The sequence below is a fragment of the Mastacembelus armatus genome, chromosome 1 (genome assembly GCF_900324485.2).
Source record: "Mastacembelus armatus chromosome 1, fMasArm1.2, whole genome shotgun sequence".
Lineage (NCBI taxonomy): Eukaryota > Metazoa > Chordata > Actinopteri > Synbranchiformes > Mastacembelidae > Mastacembelus > Mastacembelus armatus.
Genome location: NC_046633.1, coordinates 10738132 through 10747630, shown reverse-complemented (window position 1 = coordinate 10747630; position 9499 = coordinate 10738132). Strand labels below are relative to the sequence as shown.

The following is a 9499-nucleotide window of genomic DNA, read 5'->3' as shown; positions in this document are numbered from 1 at the left end:
CGTAAAAACTGAAGATCGTGATGGAGCCTTATTGGCGATACTCTCAAATTTGGACAACTAAATGAAAAATACACAATTTATATGAGGTCTCTTGTTAAAACTCACTACATGTGCTGCTACTCCTGTTAATATCCCATTTACTGTTTGTTTCCGTTGTTAGTTTAGCCTTCAGTATAGTTACTTTTGTTATAGTATTGTTTTGCGCAATTTGTATGGTTTTGATCGCAACCTTTTACGATTGCATTTTACTTAAAGCAGATTTAAGCCCCATTTGCTCCCAGCCTGTCAAATACAGCTTAGAAATTTTGGAGAAATCAGTGAACGTCAGCAAGTCGGACAGCCAGAGATTTCCATTTTTCCTATTCTGTAGTATCACCTGAATGTAGCACCAGACCAAATCAGTCGCTCGTCGAGGTTAGTCAGTAAAAACATGGCGCTGCTCAAACACGGTTGTTGTGTCGCTGGTCGTTTCTCTGCAGGTCATCTGTGGTTGAGTCATAGACTCATTCCTCAAGTGAGTATTTTTTCCCATGGTCCGGATATTTTAACAGCATAGCTTATCTAATGTCACTATCGGCTTCCGTCGCCCGTAAAGCCTAGCCACTGGCCTCGAAGTACAATCTGCAGGAACTTGAACTAACCCTTCCTCTCCAGGTTTATACCAGCGGCCTAGCAACTGCGTCCACGTCCTCCTCAGACCAGGCTCCCAGAAAGAAGCAGTCTCTGGGCGACGAAGGGCCTGATCTGCAAGACTTTATTTCTGGAGAACTGTCGGAGAAGAGCAAGTGGGCCGAGTACAGGGGCAGCCTGAAGAGGCAGAGGGGAGAGAGGTAAGACAGCAGAGATACTGCAGCCGTGAGAAACACGGGATCTTCATTTCCTACAAGTTCAAGAAGACTATGAGTTGTAGTGTATTGTGTCGTTTTTGAGATAAACCGTCAGCTTGTTTCACACTGACATGGATGTGATCCCACTCTTCTGCATTTACTGACTGACTGTGTTGTTGTGTTCTGTGAGGCTGCGGCTTCCTCCATGGCTGAAGACAGAGATCCCCATTGGAAAGAACTACAACAGGCTGAAGAACACACTGAGGGACCTGAACCTGCATACAGTAAGTCGTATGTCCGTGAGCTTAGAGTGTGTCAGCATTGTCATGTGACCCGCCTGCTTTAAAGTTATGTAGAAATAAATGTGTCGGAAGCAACTACTAATGCACACAGACATTTTGAGAGATCCCAAATGTGACTTTGGAAAATAAGGGCTCAGGTGATTATGAAGATGTGTTTTTCGCAGGTGTGTGAGGAGGCCAGGTGTCCAAACATTGGGGAATGCTGGGGAGGGGGAGAGTACGCCACAGCCACAGCTACCATCATGGTGAGTCTCCTGGCTGGTTCTGTGGTGCAACTGAAGCTACATCCAGAAATAAAAGCTCACAATTGATTTCAGTCAGATAATCCACATATAGCTAAGGATTTTCTTCTCTCCATCTGTGCATACATATAGTTGATGGGGGACACATGTACTCGTGGATGCAGGTTCTGCTCGGTAAAAACGGCCCGTCAGCCCCCACCTCTGGACCCAGATGAGCCGTACAATACCGCCAAAGCCATAGCTGCTTGGGGTCTGGACTATGTCGTTCTCACTTCAGTTGACAGAGATGGTGATAGCTTCACACCTGATGCTATATTGTTCCTCAGAAGCGCTCAGATGCAACAGTTAACTTTAAATATCTGTGGCTTGTTCTGATGACATGTTTTTCTTTTTGTGCAGATATTGCTGATGGAGGAGCAGAGCACTTTGCTAAGACAGTTTCTAACCTGAAAGAAAGGTAAAATCCTCTCTTTATTGTGTTTTTGTGTTTGTATCTTTCATATCTGTGCTGAAATGAACGAACAAGCACTTCTGTCATCTCTTTCTAGGAACCCTCAGATCCTAGTTGAATGTCTGACCCCTGATTTTCGTGGTGACCTGGCAGCAGTAGAGAAGATCGCCCTATCAGGAACAGACGTGTACGCCCACAATGTGGAGACAGTCCGTGAACTACAGAGGTCCTCAAACTCATTGCATTGCACTTATAATTCCTGTTTCTATTAGATGGTAAATGCAAAAAGGTAGAGGTTAAGTATCAGATCTCTCTTTCAGCATTAAACAAAGAAGTACTGTAAATAATTTTGCGTACCAATCTGCCACAAGAGGGAAATCAGTCTGTACAGTAGTACACTTGCTGACCAGCAGGTGGCCCTTAAGAGCCATTTTTCTGTTGTTAGCATAAATACTAGATGAAGTGCAGGAGTATAAACACAGGGAAGACATATTTTTGAGGGTCTCCTCAATGGCTATATTCATTTTTCATGCTAATCTAGGTATATATGTTCAGTATGAGAATATATATTCACACTGTCTCTCTATGTCTTTCCAGGCACGTGCGTGACCCCAGAGCAAACTTTGACCAGTCTCTGAGTGTCCTGAAGCACGCCAAACAGGTCAGACCCACTTTGCTCACTAAGACTTCCATCATGCTGGGACTAGGAGAGACTGACCAACAGATACTCAACACCCTAACCGGTGTGCATTCTACACATCAGCTATATTATTCAATCACACTCCTAAACCTTTTAAGTTAAGTACAGTCATTTCCTGATCCCACTTTGGTGGTGATGTTGCAGAGCTGCAAGAAGCAGGAGTGGACTGTCTGACACTTGGGCAGTACATGCAGCCCACCAAACGCCACCTAAAGGTAAAAACATCATATTCTATGTGGGGACTCCTCATATACTACACCAGGACGGGGGGAAAGCAGTATTTGACAATGCATGTTTGGGTTTAGGTGGAGGAATACGTCACCCCAGAGCGATTTGCATACTGGGAGAAAGTTGGGAACGATATGGGCTTTGTTTACACAGCCAGCGGGCCACTCGTGCGGTCCTCCTATAAAGCAGGTGAGAGACAGACTCCATCAGTTATGAAGAGCCCAGTATAGTCCAGTGACATACAGGTCTGCTTTTATGAGCAGACTTGTAATTGTACATTTACAGTCAATTTTAGATAATCAAAGCTCCTTTTTCCCCTCACAGGTGAGTTCTTCCTGAAGAATCTACTGAAGAAGAGAAAGGCAGATGCCACTATAGGAGAATGAAGCAGCTTCTGGACAGTGCTGCATCTCTCTTTTACCCAGTCGCCACCTATACACACATTTAGACTGACAAAATCAGCATTAGTCCTGCAGTACCACGATGCATTGTTGTAAGTTGTAGCACAATAATCACATTGAACTTGAGTAGTGCTATTTAAAATAAAATGAAGGCAGGTGGTATTTTAAAAGGGTACAGAACAAGGCTGGTGTTCACTACTGGGACCAGTCTATTACTGTCCACCCATAACAGATCAAAGAGAACAAAAATCAGTTTGAAGCCTGCAGATGTGTCAGATGTCTGTCCATACAATGCTGGCCAGAGAAAATACAACCTGGTGCGAGCCATAGACTGTACTTTGTCATCTCTGCACCTCATGGGGCCCCTAAATCCTATTTACCACGAACCACCTGGACTACAGGTGGAGCTACTGACCTTCAACACCGGAGCTATGTGTAGGAGCATGTCTGCTGTTTCAGGACTGATTTAATGAAGCAAGAGGTGTATTTTTGCTCTAAGTCTTGTTGTAGGACCTCGGGGGATTAAAATGGTTGATCCTTTTGAAAAGTCTATTTTGTTACATTAGGAAAAAGTCTTATCAGGTACATAGTCCTCAAAAGAGACTCTTTTAATACATTTGACTCTGATTTCAGCTCAAGCTCAACTGTTCCTTCATCTATTTGAAATAAACAGCAACAAATTAAGGTTATTATTTTATTGCATTGGCCCTTTCTTAACTGGTCACCGATACACACACATACTAATTATCACACAAGATGATTTATAAAAACATTCTTAAAAAAGTTGCAATTTAGCAACAACACTTGATTATATAGTAAATGCTGTAAGAAAGCAGATTCACATTTTGTGTTCTTTAAAACGGACTATTCCTTTGAGAGACAGTAACTGCATCCGACATGTTTAGTTGATAAATGCTGTTTGGTGTGAAATTCATAAAATACACTGTGTCTGGATTGATTTATCACTGAACTTCCATTTTCACTCACTCACTTTGAACTTAAGGCTCAAAATTCATTCTTCTATTTGATGATTCTGATCATGAATAACGTAGCAACAATGAGATGTGAATACAATATTTTACCACTAACAAGAAAAAGAGAAGAAAAAAAAAGCCAGAGAGGAATGTGTTGTGTGTGTCAGAGTGAGGTGATTTTTTTAGACTTTGGCTTTTTTGGTGGGAGGCTCAGTGGCACTGATGCGAGGACAAACAGCTGCCGGGGCGTAGGGGATTCTTGTGGCTGTCACTTTCTTACCAATGGTCTCAATCTGTTGACAGAAAAAGCAAAACAAGAAAGGATGAATTGCAGTTGTTGGGTCTTGCAGTCAGTTCATCAGTTTACCTTTTCCTTGCTCCATTTCCACACATTCATTTTGAGTTTGCATGAGAAGTGTGTGTGGTGCGGTATCTTCCTGCTCACATGGAAGCCGATGTTCTGGAGGTGAGGGTGGAGGTGGTCCAGCACCCTGCGACCATCGAATATGAAGGCCGGCTTCAGCATCTCCTTGTAGATTTTCTCATAGTCCAGAGTCTGTTGTGGAATTAAAGTGGTATGAGTTTAAAGGTGATATTCACAGATTCCTTCAAAATTAAGCAATCTATAAGAGGGGAGAAAGAAACATGTGGGTCTGACCTTAAACTCATCCCACTCAGTGCAGATGACCAATGCATGTGCACTCTGGCAAGCTTTATAAGGGTCTGAAGTCACAGTCACCAGCTCAGACACTACGGCAAAAAGATTATACATTTATTATGAAAAAAGAATTATGCTGATCTTAATCTCTGAAATATGGCAGCAAAGAACCTCATACAACCAAAGAACATAATGTTAATATAAAATGACAAAAGCTGCAATTCACCTATTTACATTCTATTTGTTTATATTGTGATTGACTTGCCCATTTTGTCACAATCATTTTTTGTGTCAAATATAAAACTAATTAAAGAAATCCTCTAAATATATTGAATTTATGATCTAAGAAAATCAGCAAACCTTCATAATTTGAAGGACATGAATTGTCTTTGAGCATTTTTGCTTAGAAATGACTGAAAAATAAATTATCGAAAATATTTATTCATCTGACCAGCACTGCCTCTACCCTTAACATCCCAAAAACATGTAACTAGTTGCATGTTTTTCCACAGTCCATTACTGTGTTTAAACAGACTGACATTTATCTATTATTCTGCTTTTTTATTTTTAGACTTTGTTCTAGTTGTGTTTTGTGATACCACAAAGATCCAACACACGGAACACCCACAGTGTTGCCAGCTGTTAGTGGGGGTGGTACTGGAAATGACCTGAGGGTTCAGGATACTGACCATGTAATCAAAACAATAAAGTCCAGCCTTTGTTGCTTGTCACCCCCTTCTTTTTCTCCTCCAATTTCCTGTAAACTGCCTGCTGTGTCTTATGCAATGATAGAAACTCTTACAAAAGCAATTTTTTAAGCTTTGCGCAGAACCCTTTGAATCTTACACACACCTCTACGGTTGTCCTCTGAGATGCTGGGCTGGGAGAGGTCATGAATGATTTGTTCTTTAAGGACTTTGGGGTCGTAGATGAACAGCTTGGCACCTTCATCCATCAGATACTTAGAGATGTAGATACTGGATGATTCCCTGGAATTGCGACACAGGCACAAACTCTATTAAGACAAGTATCAACCTGACTGAGGGCTCGGTTCACGTGGACTAAAGAGTGCTCAGCTGTGACTGGAAGCTTGGTGTGTACAAAGGGCATATACACAACAGTTTATTGGGTTCTTGGTGTTAATTATTAGCATAACAAAGAAATTAAAAAACACAAACAACTAATTACTTGGAGGCAAAAAATATCCATGAAAGGCCAAAATGAAAACAGACTAACCTTGTGTCACCTGTGTCTTTTTTGAAGGAAAAGCCCAGGAGAGCTATCTTTTTACCAGTAACAGTGTTGAAGAGGCAATCAATAATCCTGCAGGCAAACCGTCGCCTTTGGTACTCATTCATGTCTATCACCTGAGAAAGTCACAAAACAAGGAAATTAAGACTAGCCCATTGGAAAACTCGCAAAACAAGACATTGTGCTCTGTAGTTCTCACCTGCTGCCAGTAGGAGGCCACCTCAGGCAGGTTGAGGGCCTCACACAGATAGACTAGATTGAGCACATCCTTTTGGAAACAGCTTCCACCAAAACCTGATCAGGGTGTTACATGGGTGGAGAGGCAATGTAAACACTATGATTAGCTGAGGAAAGCAGTTAAAACTAAATAAATTATGGGAGGTAAAAATTATAAATACCTGCAAAACCTGCAATACCAGCATCACCTGAAGCTGAGTTTTAACGTCTCTTACCTACGCTAGCTTTGAGGAACTTGCTGCCTATTCTGTGATCCATGCCGATGGCCTTGGCAACCTCCTCCACATCTGCACCAGTGGCTTCGCACAGAGCACTGATACTGTTGATGCTGCTGATTCGCTGAGCCAGGAAAGCATTGGCTGCCTACACACACACGCGCACACACACCATATTTTATTGTATGACTACAAAATATAAGCCACTCAAATTGATTAGAAGTTGAAATGATTGGTTGCTCAAAAGAAAATAATGCTATTTTTCTAACATTTGGTGGTTCTAGATTTTGATTATACAAAAGAAAACTATATAAAATGAAAGTTTTTATTAGTTTGGTTGGAAAGAAATTATTAACATTAAGCAAAATAAATGCCCCACGCTCACCAGTTTGGACAGCTCTGATGACCACGTGTTGGTGGTGATGATTCGTTCTTTTGGGACCCACTTTTCATAAACGGCACTCAGGGCTTTGATTGCCCTTTGACCTTCCGCTGTCTCATCCCCACCAATCAAGACGCGGTCTGGATTCTTCAGATCCTGCACTGCTGTCCCTTCTGCAAGGAACTCTGGGTTGGACAGCACCTAAAGCAACAGCGAGACTTTAGAAACACGAACAACAACAGGTCAGAAGGTTTTGTACATGCGACAACACACACTTGTAGGTTAAGGCTGGGTTTGGTGTTGGCATCAAATATCCGTCGAATGCTCTCCGCAGCTCGAACCGGGACTGTGCTCTTCTCTGTGACAATTTTGTAGCCATCTTTAGACACTTGTACAATCCGCCGAGCACACGCCTCAATAAACTTGAGATCAGCTGCCCGACCCTTTCCCATCCCATAGGTCTTAGTTGGAGTATTTACCTGTAGAGGAGGTACAGTACAACAACGATGCATTACAAATGTGATATCTTTTTCTATAGACATTCAACTGTTGAAACGGTGCTGGTATGTGTGAAGGGCAAACTGATTCACTCACAGAGATAAAGACAAGGTCAGCTTCTTTGATGGCTGAGTCTATGTCTGTAGAGAAAAACAGATTTGTTCCTCTGCATGATTCAACCACCTCTTTTAGGCCCGGCTGGCGTGGGAGGTAAATGAAACAGGGAGTGAGTGCCATTGAAGATGTAGGGAGAAAAAAATCACAGCACAAACGGTTACGGTTACTACAGGCCAGTAACTGCCCTTTATGCTAGTCACCCATGATGACGCAATACCTTGTGGTTCTGGTTGACATAGAAAAGTCTGGATGTAATTTATTTTTCAATTCCTCCATGATGACGTAATATTGCACAAAAACATTGGCTGGAACCATTGCCTAGCAACATCTACTTTTACAACACTGTTAATGAAATGAGCAACGAAACTGACAATTCCTTCCAGATATGTCTCAAATATAAAAACTGAATGTTGGGGAAAACACACATGGCTCATCAGTGCTTTTAATGAAATTCAACCCAGTGCTTGTTCTATCAGAGGTCACAGTGTTTATCCTGATGAAAAACCTAAAGCTCAGCTTCTTTGGATAATAATGTTGATAAGATACCTCATATATTGGCAGAGTGTCTGAGTTCCAGGCATTAATGCGGGACTCGTTGACATCCACAACCGTCACTTTGACATCGTGGCACTTCTGGGCGATCACACTGCATGTTGGGCCTCCCACATACCCAGCACCAATGCAACAAATCTTTTTTATCTGGAACATCTGCAAACAGAAATATACACAAAGAATATGGACAAAAAAATGAAGGAACGTTAAAAAGAAGAAACTTTTTTGCTAGAGTTTCTGAAAATACTAATCTGTGCAGAGATGCCCTAAATAAAAACATTTCCCATCCTTAAGGTACTTATATTTTACTTGGGCTCAAACTAACAAATATTCGCCTGGACCTGCCAGTTAGTTTTGCTATTAATCAATTAGTTGCTTCTTCTTATAAACCTAAAATAGTGCAAATGGCCCATCGTGATTTCAATGAGAACAAAGTGACCCCCTGAAATTACTTCTCTTGTCTGAAAGAGTCCAAAGACTTCTCTCAAAATCTAAGCGGGAGTGGTCAAGGCTTTTGATTTCAGTGTCTCAGCTTCAGAGAAGTAAAGCAAAGCTCCGTCAAAAAAGTTACATTTTCTTTGTGGACTGCAGTACCAGCCGTACCACTGCAACCTGGTAGAAAATAAAGAGCCTTTCATCGCAGCTCAGCCACGTCCAGCAGATGAATGAAAAACCACCTTTCATTTCAAAAACCCTTCGACTTCAGTTCAGGTTAGCCGTGTCTCTGTTCGCAGGACAAAATCCCACCTAACGTTAATTAACCGATAATAATTTTATATCTTTACACTGAGTGAACCAACTCAACACCAGAAACAAATGAATGGAGGTCTATGTGAGCCAGCTAGCTAGTTAGCAGTGGTCGGCTAATGTTAACGTTATGTTACCTCTGCCATCTCGACAGTCGGAGAACTTCAGGAATGCTCCTTTCTTAAATGTGTCTTGGAGAAGCAGAACTCGATTCTGGAGCCACTGTTCGGCCACACACGATAAACGTCTTTAACCAGAGGTAGAGGGACAAAGTCTGAGAAATCCTCTCCCAACTTTTTAAAGCGCCAGCTCAGCGTCACACGTCTTATAACTTCCGGCGTTGGGTTTTCAAAGTAAAAGCATAGAGTCATTACACCTTTGCCGTCGCTGGTATAAAATTGGATCGAAGCACCACAAACTCCAAACTTTAAAATGTGTTTTCGCATTTCTAAAGACAATGCACAATATCAAATAGTCTTTTAAGTTTAGGTCTGCCAACAACAAACAAAAACGATTTCTCAAATTTGTCTCAAAATGTTTTAACAATCATCTCATAGACATATTAACGTCATTTATTTATTAAACACCCCTGTCCACGCAGTTTTAGCGCAGGCTCATTTTTCATACAGTCTTGGACAGTTTTGGCATGTAATATCTTCATTAGATTATGCCAAAATACAACTTTATGCACAGGACACCAGATCTCTATCTACCCAG

At 41.7% G+C, this 9499-nt stretch overlaps 2 protein-coding genes across 2 annotated transcripts; one reads left to right on the top strand and one right to left on the bottom strand.

Moving 5' to 3' along the window:
* The first annotated feature begins 403 nt into the window (after window positions 1-403).
* lias (lipoic acid synthetase) lies at window positions 404-3840 on the top strand. The gene is made up of 11 exons (XM_026304151.2): window positions 404-514; window positions 655-830; window positions 1018-1111; window positions 1294-1374; window positions 1504-1660; window positions 1771-1828; window positions 1920-2048; window positions 2420-2565; window positions 2667-2737; window positions 2828-2939; window positions 3075-3840. Exons 1-11 carry the CDS (start codon window positions 431-433, stop codon window positions 3134-3136), a joined length of 1170 nt encoding a protein of 389 aa, XP_026159936.1. The 5' UTR covers window positions 404-430; the 3' UTR covers window positions 3137-3840.
* On the bottom strand, window positions 3832-9097 carry ugdh (UDP-glucose 6-dehydrogenase). The gene is made up of 12 exons (XM_026304150.1): window positions 8920-9097; window positions 8030-8191; window positions 7463-7564; window positions 7144-7347; window positions 6872-7069; window positions 6487-6634; window positions 6234-6328; window positions 6020-6150; window positions 5636-5772; window positions 4784-4875; window positions 4571-4681; window positions 3832-4418 (listed from the first exon to the last, which is right to left on the bottom strand). Exons 1-12 carry the CDS (start codon window positions 8926-8928, stop codon window positions 4308-4310), a joined length of 1500 nt encoding a protein of 499 aa, XP_026159935.1. The 5' UTR covers window positions 8929-9097; the 3' UTR covers window positions 3832-4307.
* Window positions 9098-9499: the final 402 nt, after the last annotated feature.

What these genes read in the sequence shown, in the direction of transcription:
- lias (XM_026304151.2), top strand. Translation starts at nt 431, where the DNA reads ATGGCGCTGCTCAAACACGGTTGTTGTGTCGCTGGTCGTTTCTCTGCA. An exon ending in AAGAGGCAGAGGGGAGAGAG is followed by an intron (nt 831 to 1,017) that starts GTAAGACAGCAG and finishes GTGTTCTGTGAG; the next exon opens with GCTGCGGCTTCCTCCATGGC. An exon ending in GGGACCTGAACCTGCATACA is followed by an intron (nt 1,112 to 1,293) that starts GTAAGTCGTATG and finishes TGTTTTTCGCAG; the next exon opens with GTGTGTGAGGAGGCCAGGTG.
- ugdh (XM_026304150.1), bottom strand. An exon ending in AAAGACACAGGTGACACAAG is followed by an intron (nt 5,773 to 6,019) that starts GTTAGTCTGTTT and finishes TCGCAATTCCAG; the next exon opens with GGAATCATCCAGTATCTACA. An exon ending in TCCAGAACATCGGCTTCCAT is followed by an intron (nt 4,419 to 4,570) that starts GTGAGCAGGAAG and finishes TTCTGTCAACAG; the next exon opens with ATTGAGACCATTGGTAAGAA.